At 39.7% G+C, this 23278-nt stretch overlaps 1 protein-coding gene across 1 annotated transcript; it reads right to left on the bottom strand.

The window, feature by feature from the left end:
* Positions 1–1280: 1280 nt before the first annotated feature.
* On the bottom strand, positions 1281–23179 carry LOC100376217 (uncharacterized). The gene is made up of 13 exons (XM_085491175.1): positions 23002–23179; positions 14235–14341; positions 13750–13862; positions 12085–12268; positions 11509–11613; positions 11068–11144; positions 10154–10267; positions 9336–9432; positions 9065–9233; positions 8439–8533; positions 5866–6033; positions 3063–3191; positions 1281–1659 (listed from the first exon to the last, which is right to left on the bottom strand). The coding sequence occupies exons 1-13, from the start codon at positions 23081–23083 to the stop codon at positions 1576–1578; spliced, it is 1524 nt and encodes a 507-aa protein (XP_085347301.1). The 5' UTR covers positions 23084–23179; the 3' UTR covers positions 1281–1575.
* Between the last annotated feature and the right edge of the window lie 99 nt (positions 23180–23278).

Here is a 23278-nt window from a genome sequence, read left to right as displayed (position 1 = left end):
TTGTGGTGCTTTGTATGGAATTTATTTTCATTGATTTTTGAATGTAAAATATAGGAAAAAAGGTATATTCAATTGATTTTTAAAATTAATTCGAAGCGAAAATAAAGTATTCTACAGTATCCATTAAAGTTGTTTCGAATATTTGTTGAGCCATAACAGAATTTTGCAACTAAAATCAGTAACTTAAAATCTTACACATATGTAATGTTGATTGAAATTCTGTGTCTGCTGCATGTTAATGAAAATCTAGAAAGTTAATTTGAATACAGTGGCAATATGAATAAGAAAGCAGTTCTATAAATTATAAAAGGGGAAGTAGCCTAATGGAAAACGATGAGTGTGGTGTGCATTATAGATCAATTTTCAAATGAGAATCACTTCAAATTTTACTTATTTTTGATAAAGTTATTTTCAGAAAATAGTGATGACACAAAGAAGCATGACTTTTGTGAAGGGTGTAAGTATTTCACATATGACATGTATTCCAATAAAATATAGAGATACCATTCCGCCAGTAAATTTAATGTGATTTTTTTCCCATCATGCATTATGATATGCTCATGAATACAGTTCCCTGAAGTGAGTATGTGAAACAAGATAAAATTGACAACTGACACATTCTCCTGGACAAAATGCTAACATTAAGAATTTGCATACGAGTGTTAAATGAATATTTGATCTTGGTAATTCATTCTTTTCTTTCAACACAATTAATGCTAACAAGTTTCAGAAGAGTGAGAACACAGAATACTTAAAATCATTCTTTCAACATTAATTGGGTTCTATAATTTGTATCCAACAAATTGGTTTTACAATGACTTATAATTGGTCCCTTTGCCTTTTCCTTAATACATGAATATTGTTGATGAACTAAATACTACCATGATGCTCTATTACACTTACCACAATTACCGAGAAGTACAACACATAATTACACAGATTGGAGATTTGCCTTCACATTACATATATACACTCACATATTTGAATATGCTGAAAGCTGGTTTACATGATCAAATGAAACTGTTCAAATAAATTGCATTGATAAATCTGATGTCCGATTTGATTTTTTAAAAATTTGATATACATGTACTTCAAATCTGGGATTTAGAGTAATTTGATTTTGTAAACATTCATTTTCCCATCTGATAAATTAGATGCAGTTTTGTTCAGATAAATTTGATTGTGTAAACCGGCATTAAGACAAGCGAAAATACTTCCACTTAACGAGTAATCTAAACACTAAAATTATATTTTTTTTTAAGAACACATACCACTACTAATTTCTTTTTTTACCAGTTTTGTACTTTTTTTCAGAATCAGGTTTGTGTTTTTACTCACTAGCCTGAGGAGTCCACCAAAATCTACTTCTGTCAATTTTTCTTTCTTTCAAAATTTATTATAAAGACAAGTAGGCAATTCTGAAATTCATAAAACATTACAACCTGTATAAAGGTGGTTTTGTCATCAAAGCTTGTTAAGTAACATATTAGTTACCAGGCAGTGAGATCGTAACACAAACCCTAAAACAGCGTTTGGGTTTACTTTTGTAAACAACGCTGTGTTAGATTTCTTTATTCAATCTTGTTCCATACTTTGCTGTTTCTGTGCTTCAATTCTCCACAGTGGTAATTCTTCATTTTCCTCCAGGTTTTCAGTAGTCTGGTAAAACAAACATTCATGTCAGGTATTTTAATTGGTACAATGCTTGAACATATTCTGACGGCAACCGAGTTTCAAATATGCGATGGATTTATTTAAAGGGCAGCAGTCATCGCGCAGCGTCCTGTTCGATATGGGACTCATAGCGACGTATACAACGCGTGTAAAATACATTGTTTATTTACATGGAAATTCGGACACGCTCTGCGCGATGACCACCGCGATTTAAATTGTGAAAATAATTGTCTATTTTGATGAGCATCATAGAATTGAGGTGAGGCATCACCTCTATAAACTTTTAGTCTGTATATTAGTAAAAAGCATCACCAATATAATTACAGGCAAAAAATACAACACACAATACAAGATTCAAACTTGAGATCATGACAAGTGCATTGCCACAGTCAGCAAATGTACTCCCCACTATATTGTACTAAAAGAATACTTTGAATTTTGTATCTGCTCTATTATTAAGTGCACATAAACTAAGAATTGCATTAATAGTATGATAAAACATTTATATATGACTTATTATTATACATCTGTCACCGTAACGCCATAAGTTACAGCGTGTCGTAATTTTGCGGTATTTTACAGGGTATTTTCATCCTACCATAATAAGAAATGCAGATTCCAAATATGGGATGATTACGCGCGTAAGCGTCCTCTAATAATAAAAACAAACATGGCTGCCTCCAGGGTTTCCATACAAAGTAGTTTGCTGATTCTGTTTTAAACTTTTTAGATTTCGGCATTCCCATATGTATCCTTGGTAGGAAAAGATGTATAATAATAAGGTTATTACGAAGATACCTCAAAGTATGCACTCAGACAGTACGATGTCGCATCAACCTCCACTGCATGTCAGTCGATACTGCCGCTGTACTGTCTTCGTGCATACTTTGAGGTATCTTCGTAATAACCTTATATTATTATACATTGTACATCTAGCTTTGTAAAAAGCTGTATCAGCACACGTTTTAAGACATACATGTATCAAGCACTTATTGAATATTTAAATTCCGCCAACATAGACAAGTTTAAGGTCGATACGATTACTAATAGAGTATATGTATAAAAACAAATTAACCGATTTTTTTATACTATGTAGCAAAATTCTTCCCATACAATTGATTGAATAATAATAATATCTAACTTGTATAATGTATTTTGTTGTAAAGTTTTTCTTTGCAATGTTAAAGCTAAGTGACCAGTGTAAAAGGACTCAGAAGAGCACTGATCAGATTTTTCAGAACTACCATACATGGAATGGTGCTTACACTCAGATTTAACATAATGTAATACAACATGTGTGACTTTTGTTGCAATAATGTGAAGATTAATTGTTGATAATTTTAGGAGAAAATACAATAAGAGATTGATATAGGTAATTAATTACTGACCTTTTCTTTGTCTTCATAGAAATATGTATCTAGTAACTGATGTGCTTGCTCTTTTATTGTGTCATTGCTGTGATACTCCAATGCTTCCAGAAAACCCACACCTGAGCCTTCCCCAAATGCTGTACGGCCCTACATGAAGCAATACGAAGCAATGTAAATATTGTAGTCATTAGTCTTTTAAGCTTTGTATAATCCTGGGGGCTACTTTACATACTATTGGATGCTATTTTGCATATTTAGTCTAATTTATGTATTGTGGCCAGGCTGCATATTATCAGGGATTGAATTAATGTTCGATAATGTGGAGTCCCTGGGACCCACCCCTTATAAAATGTGTGGGTCCCTTAAAAATATGTTGGGTCCCTGTCGCTACTGCACTTTATTTTTCTAAAATAGTTTTTTGCATGAACTATTACACAATAAACATAAACTGGAATTAATCACATTTATATTGTACTTTATTTACATGTTCATTCCAGCCTTTACATGTCAGCAATCTGCATTATTTACATGGTTTTCTTCTATTTTTACTGTTATTAAAATACAATGCTGCTTTTACAAATTTTAAATCATTAACGGGTTTACCCTCAAGTTCTTCATAAGTCTCGATAAATGAGCTGGTGTCAGACTTAACTTAGACTTAACAAGAAAAGGCATGGCCACATGCCGGGGAGGAGATCTTGCAAATAACTTATCGGTCCATGGCTTCTAGAAAAGTGATTTTTTTTTCTCCCGTAATCACTTGTGTTATATAATTAAATAGTTCATTGTTTCGATTAATATTGTCACCAGAAAACAATACACCCAAAATTTGTACATACTAGTACTAGTACCAGATTCTGCAGTTTGGGTTTTTAAAAAAAATAAAATGGGACCAAGAAATCGACAATTTTTCGGCAGATTTTATTTAATATTTGTTATTTAAATATTTTGGCGGCATTTTTCGGACATTACAATATTTCCTGACGCCTAAAATAATTTTTATTCAAGAGTATGTTTTTTGTGACTAGCGTGAGTGCGTAATCTTCGTTTCGGTTCGAGTTGTTGTCACTGTAAGCGATGTAAAATTAGTCTTCAAATGCTCAGTTTATCTTTTGAAAACAACTATTTTTTGATTTACCGTTTTCCCATAAAAATCCAAGCCAAATGATCTTACTACAACATCGGCAAATCTCTTCTGCGTTGCATTCAATAACAAATGTATGGAGGGGTTCACTGACCTATTCGGTCAACCATGCAAATGCAAAACAAGAAACATGGCAGATACTCGACAGCATCAAGCGTTAATTTGCGACCAGAATTATTTGCTTACGCCAAAACGAAGTTAAATTTTATTTGCATTTCATAACAATTCAACAAATTTGTTTTTTGTACGTTATTATAATCACTACAGAGTACTAGTAATAATCAACAATTGTGAAACGCAGCATGACTGGATTGCGCAACCATTATCATTTGTTGCTCGGCAGTTGTGATCGTTTTTACTTCGTTTATATAATTTCGTTACCAATAAAATTAGGAAAAAAAAGTGTATTTGACGTACCAGGTTCGTTAAAGTGATTTTTTTGGAGAAAAATAACCCTGGGTGACATTGTAAGTTTTAGGTGATTAAATTAGCAGGTCACAGTGCATTCTACTTGTCTCAGTATTGACTGTCTCGCCGTACTTCAGATGGGACTTCACACTTTCCATTGTGAAATGTAGATGCTAATAGGTGTTTTTGAAGACAATGGCACAGTGTTTTACGTGAATTTACAAGATCTATGAACTTTGTATGCGGGACAATGGCATCGCAAACGTACACAATGCCTTTAGACCTATCATAATACGACCGAGTCGCATGCTCACCGGATGCGTCCCAGGGACTCACCAGTTAAAAATTTCATGCGTCCCACAGAAAAACTATGCTTCCCGGACGCGGAATTCCGCGTTAACGCGATCCCTGATATTATTGATGAGAGTCTGCATATTATTTGGACTAATTTAAACACTGATGCTAGTTTGTACATCATTTGCACTAATTTGCATACTACTTGATGACAATTCGCATATGATTGGGGCTAATTAGCATATTGCAGAGTGTCAAATTCACATACAATTATGGCTAATTTCAAAATCAATAGTTACCTGGAGGCTGATTTACATATGAATATATCACAAGTTGATTACAGCAGATATAATTAGCCGATTGATGATTCAACGTGGGAGGTACCAGCGTAAAACACTTCATAATTGCACTATCCAATATTACTGTTCTCATACTTTTAATTAAGTTAAATCACTATCAACACTTCTGACTGAAAACCTGCTAAAATCTGACAAGACTAATGTACTGTGAATACTTTATTTTCGCTATTTTTGCTGAAGAGATGCTTCAGTGAAAATAAAATCCAGTAAATATACTTTTTTTTCCTATATTTCACATGCAACTCATCAAAAATCAGTGAAAATAAATTATGTACAAAACACCCAAAAGGCCTTTTCAGTGAAAATTAATTCCAGCTAAAATATTTTTAGTATTTTACAGTATTAGGTGTGAGTATTCTATGTACATGTATGTACAAATAATCTAGTAACATAAATCAGATTACACCATTGAATATTAATTATATACATAATAATCAAATTAATTATTCACAGTATCCTAATTATAAAATTGTTTCTCAACTCAACATTTTCCAGACTAGTTTTTGAGGGAAGTAATAGTAATGATAACAATTCCAAGTATATACATGTATTCATTGAGAAGTACAGAGTGGTTACCACATACAAATGTTTCAAACAAAATTCAGGTGTTACTCACATTTTTTGTCATTCGGAGCATCATCTCTGAGAACCACAGAGCTTCCATAACAAGATCTGGATCATGTGACTTCAACATGGTGGTAATATACGGGAATGCCCCATAGTTCAGCAGTTCTTCACAGTATTTCTCACCATGGTGAGCAAGATTACACAAACACAGCGCTGCCTGTAAACACATAATCATAATATTTGACTGCATTAATTTTTAAAATATTTTCTCACCAAAAAAAAAATAATATATTTTTTTTTTGCAAATTAAGAATTAATTTTTTTTCTTCACCAAAGTACATTTTTGATTGGTACCACTATTGGTACAATAGTTTCATTTTGATAATTACAATTGCAGTAAATGATGTCACCAAGCATTATGTAATGTGATTAATTACTGTAAAATCTGTATTAAAAGCCGCGGCTTCTAATAAAATGGTACAATGCAACAGAGGGGATGCGGCTTCTATTAGAGCATCTACACATATGAGAAATGGTGAATTTTTAGGTCTCAATTGTTCAAAAAGAATGGGTGCGGCTAACATTAGGGATGCAGCTTCTAATACAGATTTTACGGTACTCATGATGAGGTTTGATTCAAGTTAAGGTTGAAGTGAAGTGAAGGGAAAGAAATTACATGACCAATTGTATTTGTCAACAGTTGTTTGTAGGAATGAAACATGTTTCATTTTTCACATTTAGTTGGTCGACTCTTTATAACTATTAAAACGTTTTAAAGCAATGCGTCGTCATAAAAAAAGAACATTTCTTTTTTGAAAAAATAACTGTTAGCAGACTACGCATGTTCACCTTGAGTCAACAGATATTATAACGATCATAGATGTATATAAATGTTAAAGGGGAATCGCTCAATCCCATGGATTGCACAACGTGCTTATGGGTAATTAACTCTGCCTCTGGCCACTAAGTAAATGAATGCTTATTATGCTCGCTTAACCTCATGATTTTTACATGTCGCGGTACGTTTTGACTGAAAACAACAACACTTATACATCAAAAGCCCAACCAGATGACTGTAATCGCTAGCGTACATATTCATGCCCCATTCAAAAGGTATTTGGAATCACAGCTTGATCTCTAAACATCGTAAATCGCACAATTCCCGGAGCTCCCGCCACGATGTGAGCGGCTTGGTTCGGATTAGCATACTAATTGTGGTGGCCATCTTGCCCCTACTTACATGTATAGTATCGGTTCCCCTTTTAGGTGTTACGATAATAATTTGGCAAAGGCTTTGTTGAGAGAGTTATTTTCCTTGAATTCACTACAAATCACAGAAAAGCTACTGCACAGTTATGCTGTTAGGGTTGAAAATTGTTTTATTGCCTGCAGACATAGGTTTGATCTGTTTTCGCACTGACACGCCCTCCACAGCATTCTATTACTGTTGCACCAAAACTTATTACAACAATTTTGATTCATGTTATCGTTTATTGAGAAGTTTACAATATATGTACAATGTAATATAAGGGAAACTGCTGTTATTTTGTGAGAGATAAAGATAATATAATAGTAATATTTTCAGTGTATCACAGTGATATGAACAGCAATGTGAACACTAGTGAACAGTGACATGAAAAACATTGAACAGTGATATGAACAGCAATGTGAACACTGTTGAACAGTGACATGAAAAACATTGAACAGTGATATGAACAGCAATGTGAACACTAGTGAACAGTGACATGAAAAACATTGAACAGTGATATGAACAGCAATGTGAACACTGGTGAACAGTGACATGAAAACATTGAACAGTGATATGAACAGCAATGTGAACAGTGACATGAAAAACATTGAACAGTGATATGAACAGCAATGTGAACACTAGTGAACAGTGACATGAAAACATTGAACAGTGATATGAACAGCAATGTGAACAGTGACATGAAAAACATTGAACAGTGATATGAACAGCAATGTGAACACTAGTGAACAGTGTTGTGAAGAGTGGTGAACAGTTACATGAACAGCATTGTGAACACTAGTGAACAGTGACATGAAAAACATTGAACAGTTACACGAACAGAATTGTGAACACTAGTGAACGGTGACAAACAGTGACATGAAAAACACTGAACACTTGTGAACAGTGATAAAAACGGCAATGCGAACACTGGTGAACAGTGACATGAAGAGTGGTTAACAGTGAAAGAAACAGCATTGTGAACAGTAATGAACAGTGACGTGACGTGATAGGTGATGAACAGTGACTTAAAGAGCAATGTAAATACTGGTGAACAGTGATGTGATACATGTAGGTGGTGAAGTGATGTGAACAACATTGTGAACACTAGTGAACAGTGACGTGATTGGTGGTGAACAGTGATTTGAACAACATTGTGAACATTAGTGAACAGTGATGTGAAAAGTGGTGAAGAGTGATGTTAACTACAATTTTCATAAATGCCCTTAAATTATAAAAAAATGAACTGATAATAATTATGTACATGTATATGTAATAAATTAGCAGAAGGATCCATCTCCATATTGTATTTGAGAAATAGGCTTCAAATGTCTAGGTATATTGATGCAGCTTGCATCATTGCTATATGTGCTTACCTCATTTTTGATATCAAATGTTGACTGTAAAAGTTGAATTAAATCTGGTAGTATACCATTAGTCAAAACACACTCACATATGCTCTCAACACCACCTACAACCAAAGCAACATGTAATTAAGTTAATATAAAAAATATTACAGAAACTGTATATCGGCCAATACCCACCCCAGTATCCTAGCCTATTAGCCATTACCAACCCCAGTATCCTAGCCTATTAGCCAATACCAACCCCAGTATCCTAGCCTATTAGCCATTACCCACGCCAGTATCCTAGCCTATTAGCCAATACACACCCCAGTATCCTAGCCTATTAGCCAATACACACCCCAGTATCCTAGCCTATTAGCCAATACCCACCCCAGTATCCTAGCCTATTAGCCAATACCAACCCCAGTATCCTAGCCTATTAGCCATTACCCACGCCAGTATCCTAGCCTATTAGCCAATACCCAATAATTGTACATCATTCCATATAAATTGGCCAATAAGCACACACTAACACAAGATATTGGCCAATATCCACCACCTAACCCAGAATATTGGTTCGTATGCATACATTTATCCAGGATATCGACCAAAAAAACCAATAAACCCATCATATTCTCCAGTACTCAACAACTAACCTGTCATATTGGTTAGCACCCATAATGTTTCTTTTTTAATATGTCTGTGGTCTGAGTTCAAATACAGATGTAATGCTGGCATTAATGTTCCATTTTCTGTTGCCATAGCACTGTATTCATCGGGACCACTGCATATGTTACCAAGACAACGAAGCAATGGAGTTACAGCCTGTGAACAAAATAAAATTTCCTTTTGTCTTAGTAAAAACTTTTATTTCTATTTTGAAATTTAAATTGCAAATTTGAATAATAAAAGATGGGTAGTACTGACCTGTGCATGATGTGGCTTCTGTTTTGATAATTGTACCAGTAAATCAACTAGTTTAGGAATAATACCTTCAGAAACTAATGCAGGTTCATGTTCCTTTCTACAAAATATTGACAGTAAACAAATAAGTTATTATAATTGTAAATGCAACCAGAGTAATTCTGATGGTAGCATTGCAAGTATCTTGTTTGTGTCATGCAGTGCTTTTCCCAGATTTTCAGTTGTCACATGTTAGTTTTAACATTAGAGCGTGGTACCACTGTTTTTATCCTGAGGAGAACACAACCTCCTGATTTCACGATACTTAAAGTATTTGGCTGGTTGTATTCACTCCTTGCATATTAAACTATCACAGAGATTACACTGTGAAATAGTGACAATATATGCGATTCAATATGACTGTGTCAAGTGGATTTAAACAATGCATCCTATTAGCATGGCTAAAAAGCGTAAGCATGGGGATGACAAGCATATGACAGCCAAGCCACTATGCTTTCTCCTACATGAGGAGAACACAGGGTTCAATAGAAGCCAATGCAATGTCAATGCATCAGCGAATAACTGCTTCTGCTTAAACACTGCAATAACACCAGTATTTTCCAGTATTTTTCCCGGGCCTCTGCATAGCATCACAGTCCTGTGACCCTTGGACACCTCTCCCATGATGTTTGCTATCTGCCTGTAAAATTTAATCTGTAAAGCTTATGGCTTTGTTTCCCAGCTATATGCATTTTTGAATGATGATTGTCGAGAATTAAAACTGTGCATTTCTTTGCTCTATGATTAAAAAAATTTTAAGTACAAAGTATGCAGTACGTCACCTTGCAGCGAGGTATGTCAAAACCCAAGCAACTTCAGATAAGACTGCCATATTCTCTTTTGTAATGACTAAATGCTTCAGTAATAATGGCACAATGCCTGCCTCCATCAGGATGCTGAAAATAATAACACAGAGTGTCGTAATGTACGTACATGAATTTTACATAATGTATATTGTGCAAGACAGAGAATTTATATCAAGGATATAGGTAACACTGATGCGATATTTCCAATTCTAAGGACACCATTAACATAGCACAATACATTTTGTTTCAATTGAGTAGTATGGCTTCACATCCTGAATTTTTTTCATGACAAAACACTGCTGTAGCTTCGTTTTATATTGCCATTTATAACATTTTATTCATACATAAGGGTGAATAGGGACTCACTATATGAACCACAAATTAATGAGATTCATTCTAGGATTCGGACAGTTCATTAAAGATAAGACGATTTTATATATTTTTTTTTAAGACTAATTATTTGTGATTTACGAACATTCTTATCAACAAATTCGCAATTATTATGAAAGGAATTAGTAAAGAATCGGTCTATTTATTGTTACAAAAACCACTCATCTTAGTTGACTTCTATGATGCATAATAAAATGATGTCCAGTCAAAATTGGTGACAACTTGTTTCCTCACAAGCAATTGTGAGGATATTTTTCAGATCTCATTAAAATAATTCTTTCAGATTCTAATTTTTAGACTTTTTGAAAGGCTTCAAACATGGCAATGTTAGGTTTAAGACTCACACAGCCAACCCCTTGCTAAGTGAATTTCTTTTACAGTACAACATTGCTGTTGTATTTCAGCAAGAACACTATGAATTATACTACACCCAGTCTAACCCTATTATAATGGTTTATAGCTTTGTAGTACAGCCTTGCCTTTGTTTATCACATCCTTACCTAGTGTTAGCTCCTTGTCCCCTCGCCAAGTTAGACAAAGCAAAAGCAGCTGATTGTACTACATTTGGAGCTGTAGACTGAAAACAAAAACAAATTCTCCAGATTTAAGTGATGTACCATGGAACCTCGAAGAGTAGGATTGTTGCTATGTTGGTGTCACAAAGAATTACTGTATGATACTTCACGACTGTTAATGATATGCATGATCAGTCTGTGTGTGCTCGAATCGTATATAGAGAAAACCAATCATGCAACGGCACTGATTTTATGTGATATGAAAATTTCATACTGCATAACAATTATAACACCATATTATTACACCACCCATGCCCTCCACTGATGCATACCAGTATCTTTCATGTGCTTTAAATGCATTATTTTATTTCTAGGTGAGACTTATGACACAAAACAATTTGTAATATCCCATAATAATCTACTAACCTTCAGTAAATTGACCAATGGTTGTAAGATACCTTGTGATAACAATGTGTCTCTGCATTCTCCTTCATCTCCAGCCATGTTACCCAGTGCCCAGGCACACTGATCCTAATATGGAATAAACTCATCATTAGTGCAAATAAAATACTGTAAGGAAGTTCAATTCAAATTAAAGTTTTTGTTTCACCCACAGCACATTACATAAAAAGGAAAAAAAACATTTCATTTAAAATACAGTAAAATAATATGCTAATTTAATCCAACTTTGCAACAATAATATACACCATGTCAATGACAATATATCATATCACCAACCAAATTTGTTAAACGTTATGCAAAAACCACATTAAGCCGACATGAACAGAATTTTTTGGACAGCTGCTTATTTTTGTTTTCTTTTTAAGTATTGTATTATTAACATGAACTCTCATTCACGAAAGTATGAACAATTTGACATATAAATTCATCTCAAACATCCCTATTTAATACGGTAGCTTGTTTTTAATTTTAATATTTTTGCTGATAATTAACAGCTACTAACGGAATTCTCACAAAAATGACAAACAATATTTGTCTCACCTGTAACTTGGGATTTTGTCCACTCAGATAAGTAATAAGGTAGGGAGCAGCCATCTTGGAAACAAGCTTAGTATGTTCATGTTCACCAGCAGAGATATTAGCTACACACCATACAGCTTCCAATTGTAACTCAGGTTCATTTCCACTCAAGATACCAATCAATTTGTTTAAAGAATTGTCAACACTACAAAAGAATGAATTATTTTAATATACCGGATTCTGCCGTAAATTCGCCCATTCAAAAAATCAACTTTAAAAACTGCCGAAAAATTGTGGTTTAACGGCCCAGGACGACTTTACGTCAGAACCCAGTATAATCTGGTATTGAAGGTATTATTTGACTATATACCGTTAAAGTCCTATTATAAACCGCGGTTTATATTACAATGTATCAATTTAAAAATTGGGATCAAAAGCTCAAGTTCGGGGTGCGGTTTCTATTACGTACATATTGCAATCACTAAATGGGCGTGGTCATTTTTTGCCCACAACACATGCACAGAACAAACAATACACCGTACAATCTCTTGAATAGGCGTCGGGGAAGAGTGAAAGGCCTTATTTTGGTTCTAAAATAGGCGTTACGAAATGTTGAAAAATTACAGTCAATCAAAATAAAAATCCACATGATACAAAAAATACTCAGTATTTTTAATGTAATATGCATTTATTTTTTTAATTTTCTTGGTAACGAAAAGTATATTCTAACAGAAGTTTCAAATAAGAACACGAATGCACTGCTTAGTAGCAAATGATCACATGTAGCTCGATCCGGCCATGCTGCTGGTCACAAGTGAATAACTTACTTGTTTTCGAAGTGTTGATATTGGTGATTATTATTTAGTAGTGATTACAATAACGCACGAAAAATAAATTCGTTGAATTGTTATAAAATGCAAGTAAAATTCAACTTAGTTTCCCCGTAAGCGAATGATTTCAGTCACATGTAAACAGCCGATACGATATCCGCCATGCTTTTGAATGCTCACGTGACGTATTATTGACCGGATAGGTCAAGTCGCTAATTAACCAATCAAAATGTGGATGGTGCCCACGTGTCTAAATTACATAGCTCATTTAAATATGTTAATGACAGTTCAGCGACCTCATGGTGAACGCAACAAGAAAGAGATTTACCGATAATGTAGTGCGATCTTTTGCCTTTGATTTCCATGGGAAAACGGCATGATTTTTTTTTTAAATCAAGAAATTATTTGTTTTCGAAAGATAAATTATTCTTCAATGCTCAGTTTAACACTTTTACGGTGATAAAAGCTCATTGTCTAAAACTTACGAAACACAGACGTATTCAGAAAGAGTATTGACAGAGGTCGCCGCCAGAACAAAAGCAGTTTCATTGCCTGTCTGACATCTTATCACCGCTGAACAATAAATAGGTGTGAATATTTTTAGGCATGTTGTCGAAACAAATGAATAGGATTAGGAACAATGCCGTTTTGGAACAGCTGGTTGAAACAATGAAGTCAGTCACTGTCTTGTTGAATTGGGGGTGCGGTTAGTAATAGGTACTTTTCAAGTTTTCAATTTATGTTATGAACTCTTCAACCCCGAAGCCGGAATTGGGGGTGCGGTTACTATTACGTATGCGGTTTATATTAGGACTTTAACGGTACATTGTATTATTATTATTTTGACAGAACTTACCCAAGGAATGCTTCCACCATATCACTCCCCTGTGCAAACATTTTCCTCAATGTTTTCAGTTGTTGTTCTCTTTCTGGGTTTGGCTTCTGTATTTCCTTAGCAAGAAGCTCCACCTGTTTTATATGACGGAATCGCATTATTAATAGCATTGATAAGATTAGATGCACATGAACAAAATAACACTGTGTATTAATCCCATTTTTTTCGCACTTAAATTTTGATAAATTTGTTCACATCCACTAAAATTTTCACTGAATTCAATCTTAATTTTAGATTGAACAGATAAAATGTGACATCGCTTCTAGCTTTTGATAACAAAATTTGAAATTTTCACAATATTTCATTAAATGGAACTATTTTGTGGATGGTGCCTGAAGTTGAATTTAGTGCTCAAAAGGTTGAAGTAAAATGTGGGAGATAGATAAGAATGATGATGTTATAGACATTATAATATTCTGGTTGAGTTGAATATTTGTTGTACATACTTGTTCAGCAATAAATTCATCATCATCTATATCACCACCAACATTGATACTGCTATGTCTAACACGTTTAGAATTCAAGATCTTCTCCCGTCTGTGTTTTCTCAGTTCTGAATAATGCAAAAAAAAATTTGTTAATAAGCACATCATGCAACCCATTATGTCTTGCCTTTGTGCCAAATTTAAACAAAATCTGTATAAGTGTACCTGAGAAACAGGAAGATCACTCGTTAAAAAAAAAATGGCTGACAAGCTGTAATTAGTCAGCCATTTTTCAATTTGATCATTTTGATAAGAATTGGTGCTCATCAGTAACCCGCCATGAGAGATGTAAACACGAAGTTCACATGAAATCAGCACAGGCATGCCTTACAAACATTTGACGAAATGTTTAAATTTCATGTTTTTTGTTTTGAAAATATTCACTGCTACCGGTACAAAATTTATGATATTCATTACCCCACAACATTTGTTTTTCAGTAAATTAAAAGGGTGTATTAGGGTTTGCACTAGTGTCTCGGCAAGACGAGTCCCACTTACAAAATTTTAAGAAATTAGAATTTGACCCTGGATAACTTTATTAGAGATTGGACCCCAGCTTGCCAGAAAAACTGGGTCCCTCTTCAATAATTGGAATCTGGGAAGCAAAATATGGGGTTAACCCGAATCCTGGTGTATGCTTGTTTCAAACTTAGGCGAGGGTTCTCCGAACCCGCCTATTCACATAGTTCATACCCACCATAGACTCCGGTCAGTCAAAATGACTATTTTGAACTGTAGGCATTAATCAGCGGTTCTGCCGGTGACGGAGAGATAGAATCCAGGTCAGGGGAAGCCCCATGACCTCAAGATTCTTTTACCCCTTACGTCACGAACTCACGTGACCGAGGCCACCTGGCAGCGCCACAGGTAGCCGTCCTTCACTCTTAATTTCTCTCCGCCTCGAGTGGAGATGAAATCTAGCGAGCTCTGCTGGATCGCCTGCTTTTTTTCCTGTCCGGATTTATAGCTTGGGTTGTTGCCGCTGCTCGGCATCCGACATGGTAGCTGGTAGGATAAGTTTTCCTTGTCTTTTTTTACCCTCGTGTCGTTTTCCCCTTTGCGTGTAGTATTTTTCACAGCAAAGAAATCAAAATCCGGCGCCACTACGTAATCACATGTTGATTTCATGGCGGCACCTTTTACAACTGTAATTCGTCTCCCTCATGCATGTCGTCTTTTATTTTTAATGTATTTAGCAATATATCGATGTAATGACAGCTCCAAGGCTCGCTGCCTTTTTCTTCCGGTCTCCTCGTCTTTCGAGTCGACCGTACAGTGGTTTATTCAGAATCTACCAGCATAGAACCCGCATCCGAGATGCTTTGTCGTGGCTACGTGTGGTTCCGGGTTTTTTTTGCGTGAAAGCGTGTTTTTTTCACTGGAGTTCTGAGGCCTGAGATTTTCTTTCAGAGCCATCAAAATCGCTGACACTGACCGCGTCACAGCAAGGTCGAGCGTCCAGTAAACAAATCGGTTAAAGTGAGTTGCGTGTTTTGCATGAGTGGAAAGTCCTCACGCTCGGCTACCGGTACTTCATGTACCGGGACGTCGAGTAAGAGGCCCGACGGCGGAGGTACCGATATTTTCACGGTCTCCCCCGCTGATCGGAGGGCATCCTCACAGTCTGTTTTTTCAGGCGGTGTTTTTTACCCGATTTTACCGGCTGCAGCGAGGCTGTGCCCCTGGAGGCTTTCCTCCTATGGGGCCCGTTGCGGGTCTCTTCGTGGACCCTTCCTCGCATGGCGCCGAGTTTGCCTCCGAGTTGAGGGCTTTGGTCGAAGGACTGTTGGGGCAATTGCGTCCCTGGCAGGCCGGGTAGATCAGACGCAGTCGGAGCGAGCTGTCTCCACTGTGTCCCCTCGGTGGGCAAGCAGGAAGAGACACGAAAGCATGTTTGCATTCAAACACGTCTCTTCCGGGGAACCCCCGTTCCCAGTCACGGCTCTCCCACTATTTTGGGGGGTGGCCGAGGCTCAGGCTTATTGCACCGGTCCTTCTCTGGATCCGCGGGCACTGAATGCCAACGGGGTGCTGGCAGCCAAGTCTCCGATCTCGGGGCAGGGCTTTCAGGGCAGGGCACGCGTTGACCCCCCCCCCACTTTCAGCCAGCTAGGGTTCGTCACGCGGTAACGGTACAACGGTAACGAATTTATCCTTGTGTCCGGTCCCCGCTGTGGGTTTTGACTACTTTCTTACCGACCCATGGGTGTCCCCAGAGGGAACCGACCCTGTCATGAGACGCACAGTCGAACACGCTCCCTCTCACATATTTTAAGTTAAAGGAGACGCAGTTCGCTCGCGTTGGATACAGCCGGTACTCCGGGCGGTCCCTCAGAGTCTTCCATCTGTATGACTCGGTGAGCCACGCTTTTGGGGTGAGGCGGAGTATCATCGATCCCAGTGATACGATGTATATACCCCCACCCTTGATCCTAAAGTGACCACCTAAGGTGGCTTCAACACTTATGGGATCACAGGCGTCGGGATCCAAAGCAACCCCGTCGGCACATCTCTCCCCTGTCCGTCTGAGTGCGGAGTGGGGCGCAGAGCACGCAAACGGTGTTGATGGGCGGCGTTGGTCAGCCGCGGAGGATGTAATGCTTAAGGCCCCCGGGTGGGGATAACGTTAGGCAACACTTCCCACTGGACCAAACGCTACCCGGTCGGTGTGTCTCGGGATCAGACTCCATAGCGTGGGATGAGACCAAAACGCCCCAACCGGATTCCAAGGCTCCTTCCCCAGACCCCAGTACCACGAATTTGGCAAACCGGGCAAAGGGGGATAGCCGCGTTCCATGGGTGTCTTTGCCAATTGAGGACGACCCATCTAGCCCTGAGGGCAGAGTTGCTTGAGCGCATTATTATGCGTGCCCAGCACTCTGGAGACCTTGGAGGCAGAACGCACCAGCCTCCTAGACCAGGCGACATTTTTACTGGTGGGTCACCGCACATCTACGTGCGACACCCCCTAGTGTTGCCTGGCTCGCTTGGCCAGGGCCACTACTGTGCTACGAGACGCGGCCTTAGACGCACGTGTTTTCGCTGACAAGCTGAGCTGGGGTACGTCCCCCACCTCAGTGACGCAGACTGGACACCCTCCACCCTCTTTGTTCAGGGAATGGTGGGTACAGTCTCGAAGCTTCGGAGTGCAATGAATCAGAGGGTTCAGATCGAATCCGCTAGCCAGTTGGTCCTGCCATGGGCAAGCGGAGGGCACCCCAAGCACAGAAAACAAAACGCCCTAGGGCGTTGTCCGCTAGCCAGAGTCAGCCAGGAGGCAAGCGCTTATACCCTTCCATGGGAGGGACAGGCACGTGTTCGGTGAGTGGCCAGATCACGACTTAGTGACTACTTCAGGCCTTGCCGAACACATGGCCACACATCCCTGTCGTACACAGATTGCGCCGGTGTAGTCCGGTTTGGAGACGGCGGGTGACCGATACCTGAACCTTTCCAGGTGGTGACATCCGTTTACGGCATACCGCTGAAATCTCCATTTCCCCCCGTCAGTGTCTCCCCTGTTAGGCACTGCCAGGGGACTCCCGCAAGGCGGAAGCAATCAGACAGGAAGTAGCAGTTTGCCGGGGAAAGACGCCATACACAGGGTACATCAGCCGGAACTAAGTCCAGGCTTCTACCCAGATGTGTTCGTAGTACCAAATCTACAAGTGGCAGGCGTCCAGTTTTGAACCTAGACAGACTGAATCAGTACGTGCCCCTCGATCGGTTCCACATGGAGACACCATTCAGGGTTCTTCTCTCCATCCACCGTTTTGACTGGCTAGCCCCGCTAGACTTAAGCGGGGCCTACCTGCATGTACCGATGCACCTAGCGAGTTGCCATCTCCTTCGAATCGCCCAGCTGGGCCAAGTATTTGAACTTCGGTGCCCCCCCCCCACGTTCGAGTTAGGCACAGCACCCTACGTGTTCACCAGAGGGATGAAACAGGTAGTGCTGCTGCTTCACCAGATGTCGGTACACCTCAACCCGTACCCAGACTACTGGTTACCAACAACCCGGGCAAGGGGTAATAGCCAAACGCACCAGGCTAACACAGGATTTACTTCACCAGTTGGGCTCGTTAGTAAATCGACAAGTCCCACCTCGAGCCAACGCGCAGTTGGTGTCTCTGGGCATGGAGTTTTGACACAAAGGTAAGCTTGGCTTAGCTATTTCAAGCATATTGCTTAGCGCTAAGCAGCCTAGCCGAATGCCTAGTCAGCGTTCCCTCGGTGTCCCTCCGTGAACTAATGCGGATCATCGGAATGATGACCTCGGTTCGAAGGGTCGTTCCCCAGGCCGCACTACGCAGCCGCCCGGTATAACGCTTGTTATAACGCCGAGCTCTCCTATGGGAACTAGATAGGCGGGTTTCGATGTTGGACCAAGTGAAGGAAGCCCTGCCCTGGTGGTCGTCACTGACCAACCTCGGGCAGTGGGGCCCCCTTGGACCCGCTCGCCGCAGGTATGACTCTGGTAACAGATGCCTCCCCCCAGGGTTGGGGAGTGCATCTATTGGACGAACAAACCCAAGGATATGGCTCCCGCATAGTTTCGGGACCACCATATCAACCGGCTCGAACTGTGAGCAGTGTACTTAGCACTACCATGCTTTCTACCCGTAGTTCGAGACCACAGAGTCCTGCTTCGCACAGACAACGCAGCGGTGGTCTCCTTCAAGAAGGAGGGGGGGACGCATTCCCCATCGTTGTCAGTCCTAGCGAAGCAAAATCCTCCTTTGGTGCCTGGAATACAATGTGGAGCTAACCGCACACCACCTTCCAGGGGTGAGGAACAGTCTGGCGACGCCCTTTCAGGCCGACTCCGTCTCCAGAACACGGAGTGGCTGATACCCCAGTGGGTAGCCTCCAGGCTGTTTCGGCTGTGGGCGGTCCAAGGTTAGACCGTTTGCCGCACCCCGGAACACCAAGCTCCCGACGTACGTAACACTCCTGCTGACTCCAGGAGCCTGGGCCAGGGTCGCTTTGCTACCCCGCGGACCCACTTAGTTGTGTACGCTTTTCCTCCCTTCCCGCTAGTCCACCGGGCACCGGAGAAGACTTCGACAGGTGCACACCTGCATATTATCATTGGTCGCACCCAATTGGCCAAACAGGGCCTAGTTTCCACTTCTGTCGGAAACGATAGTCGAAACACCAGCAGTGCTTCCGGACTTACCGGACATGCCGTCCCAACTAGACGGCGCACTACCACGAGCCCAGCGGGTATCACTTACCCGCATAGAGGCTCTCATTAGACCCGCACATACGAAAGCTTTATCTGAGCGGGCTGCCAACGTCCTGGCCAGGGCGAACAGGGATTCCACCAATGCAGCCTACATTTCTAAGCTGCGAGCATACACTGGTTAGTGTAGCGGAAGGAAGATTGATCGATACCATCCCTCTATTGGCCAGGTAGCAGGCTCCTTCGTCCACCTGTTTGACGAAGTGGGTTTGTCCTACGCAGCGATCGTTGGCTACAGGTCGGCCTTGTGCCCCACCATTCAAATGTACGGGAACAAGACTAACCGATTGTCCTACTATTAGGAGACTATTTACTGCTTTCCAGACGCTGAGACCCCATGCAAGGGAACTGCCCAACTGGGACTTGTCGGCTGTGTTGTCCGCTCTAAGCAGACCACCTTTTGAGCCTCTGATCAAGCACCACTCAAATTTTTGACGTGGAAAATAGTCTTCCTACTGGTCCTCGCCTCAGGTAGGCGTCGGCCAGAGCTGGGGGACATTGTCCTTCTCGGATGATGTACAGCCGTTATGGACAATCAAGTTGTGCTAAAGACACGAATCGGGTTTCTCGCCTAGAACCAAATCCCAGGACACGATCCTCAACCGATCGTCATCCCCCGGCTGGCAAATATTGTCAGTCCGGAAGACCAGGAGGAATTGCTTCTCTGCCCGGTCCGAGCGCTGAGTTGCTACGAGAACCATACCAGGTTTTCTAGACGGGGAACCAAACACATGTTTTTGTGTTACGGCCCTGACAAGCGGGATAAGCCGGTTTCCCCGACTTCCATCCCCAGGTGGATTACTGCGACTGTACTGGAGGTCTATAATACACTATCCTCCTCAACACAGACCTTGCAGAGACACCAAGTACAAGAACATGAGGTCCGTGCGATTGCTAACTCACTAGCGCTAGCGTCAGGTGCCCCCCTCAAACACATTCTGAGGGCAGGCTTCTGGAGAACGCAGAACGTCTTCATCAACTACTACCTAGGAGACACCCAATCTATTAAGCAGGGTCTCTTCAGGTTAGGCCCAGTCGTAGCGGGTCAGGCCTTGTTTGCTGACCCAGCCCGAACGACTGCAGGGGCCTCTGCGCATAGGCGATAAGTCAGTCTCTGCATTTTTGCGGGCAGATTGTCTGTTCCACTAGCACTTCCTGGAAGCTCCCAGGTTTCGCTTCTGTCGACCTACGCCCTCATGCGAACTGTTTCGGTCCTACTTCAAGCTTATCACCCCCGAGTTCGGCTTGGGTCTAGCTTACTCGGGCACACCGAACCCTGTCACCACAGCAGCATTGGCTTCTTGCTTCGGGGACAGCACAGGCAAGGTAAGACACCACCCTTCTCGGGTCTTAACTTAGGTTTTTGGGTGTGTTTTCATCCCGGACTGGGGAAAAGTCTTTCATCATTCTCCTTTTTTCTGTTTGCTCGGAAAAACCCGCCACCTATCGGTGTCTGACTCTGCCTACAGTTCAAAATAGTCATTTTGACTGACCGGAGACTATGGTGGGTAATTGAACGTAGTGAATTTAGGCGAGGGTTCTCCGAACCCGCCTATTCACATAGTTCATACCCACCATAGACTCCGGGTCCCCCCCAACCTCCCCACTCTTTCCGTCGCGTTGATCTAAGTCCTCGAGGCGGAGAGAAAGGAACCAGAGTGAAGGACGGCTACCAGAGTCTATGGTGGGTAATTGAACGTAGTGAATACTTTTATATGACATTCTCTATACTGTTGTTAATTACTGATAAACATGATCCATAAAATTGAATTTTCCCATTTTTAAAATCAGTCATCTTTATCTCTGTTCACTTTTTTCAATAACTTGTTAGTTTCACTATTAGAACTGTTATTTTTCATATTAGTAATTAGGCGTATAGCAAAATTATTATATATATATTTAAATAAAATGTTATTCAGGATACTAGTAACTAGAAATCAACTTGTGCGTGAATGTTTCACCCCATTCATTCCAAACTTGTTAATTTCACTATTAGAACTGTTATATTTCAGATTAGTAATTAGGCATATAGCAAAATTATCATATATAGTATATTTAAATAAAATACTTGAAGGATACTTGAAATCATATGAATTCCAAATGAATAGCTCAATCTACTGTTTAGAGCTTACCGGTAGTTTTATTTTTTTCTGTTTTACTGATAGCTAAATGCATTTTAGTAAAATCCTAGTAAATATTTAAATGATAGAATGTTTTGTTTTTTCACAGGGAGCCCAGGAACTATAATCAACTGTAACACGCAGACTCTATGAGCGGGGGGTGGGGGGGGGGGTATCGGCTGGTATCTAGTATAAGAAATAGACAAGGGATGAAGGCTCGAGTCAGCTCACTTTTTTTAAACTCAAAAAAACAGACGAAAAGAATGAAAAATAAAATATAAAAAAAATACCAGGTTGAAGAATATTAGTTGGTTGCTTCTTCAAATTTCGCCAAAGCCCTACCTACATTTTATCGATATCTGCAGAATAAATCAAGAAAACTACACAAATTTACTCCATTTAGGAACAGTTGGAGGCGTGGCCTGTTCAGCATTTGTCAACACCCCAATCACAAGACTGGTTACGAACCACATCGAGGTCACTACTCAGTTAGCCTTGCTCAACTCCCCCCGGTGGGGGAGGGGGGGGGGTTCACAAACCAGGAATCATGTCAATGTCAAATCTGCTAAATTAAGCTCAATTAATATTTAACCTTTTGATGTATATATAGAAATTGTGAATCCAGTGATCTGATTGGTGGAAAAGGCCCAGCCATATTAGTCAATGGCAAGTACAAATGATTGTCATTGTAATAAGCCAGGGTCAATGTCCTGTGTTACAGCACTGCACAACAACACTTGTCACTATACAATAACCTTCACGGCTATAACGTAAATACAGAATACAGTCATGCATTTTCATGTTAGTTTAATTATATCCATGGTTGAAGTAATAATAAATTTGGGAATAACGTTGCAAATAGAGAAAAGGCATATAGGCAATATTGCATAAATGGACTATTGCAAATTTTAATTTAGCGTCAAAATGGAATGGTCAAGTGTTTTTTATTTGTTCTATGCACCAAGTCACCACATAAAACGTTATTATCACAATCGTTTTACAACATAAGTAAACTGCTTGAATAAAAAAAAGATTTATACTTAATTAAGAAACTACAATCGATGAATGTAACCCAATTACATCTAAGCCCATGAAAAGAACACAATTATATTATAGCGTTTGTTTAAATCTTTTTATCTCGGAAACAGAAATAACACGTCTGACTATGAGGGGAATATATAATAGGTGAGACTGCCCTTAAATTATAACAACAGTTATATAATAACTAAAAACTGCTGTCAATCGGCAATTATTTTTCCAAAATGTCATGTAAATTGAGGGTTTCTCCAGTCAATGACGCCAAGCGAGCCAGGGGCGTGCGTGATCAGTTACACGAATCTCGTAAATAGTCGTTTAAGCTTACCAGTCTCTTTCTGTCGTCTTTTCTTCCGTGATTTTCCCATTTCCCCGGCTGGGCCTTGTTTATATTGCTCTCTTCTACTCATGTTCGTTGAAATTGTGGGTTTTTCAAGCCAAGTAATGTCAAACCACGTTGTTTTGACCAGAGTTAATTAATATGCAAACAACAGTGACCCTTGACATGTCATACTGTTTCTAGTTTGCTTATTCAAGAATCTGAAGTCACGTTATTGGTTATATAAACAAAATCACTGATTATAGGTATGTATAATATTGAATTG

The sequence above is a fragment of the Saccoglossus kowalevskii genome, chromosome 16 (genome assembly GCF_978046115.1).
Source record: "Saccoglossus kowalevskii chromosome 16, keSacKowa6.1, whole genome shotgun sequence".
NCBI lineage: Eukaryota > Metazoa > Hemichordata > Enteropneusta > Harrimaniidae > Saccoglossus > Saccoglossus kowalevskii.
This window is presented reverse-complemented; position numbering and strand designations above follow the sequence as displayed.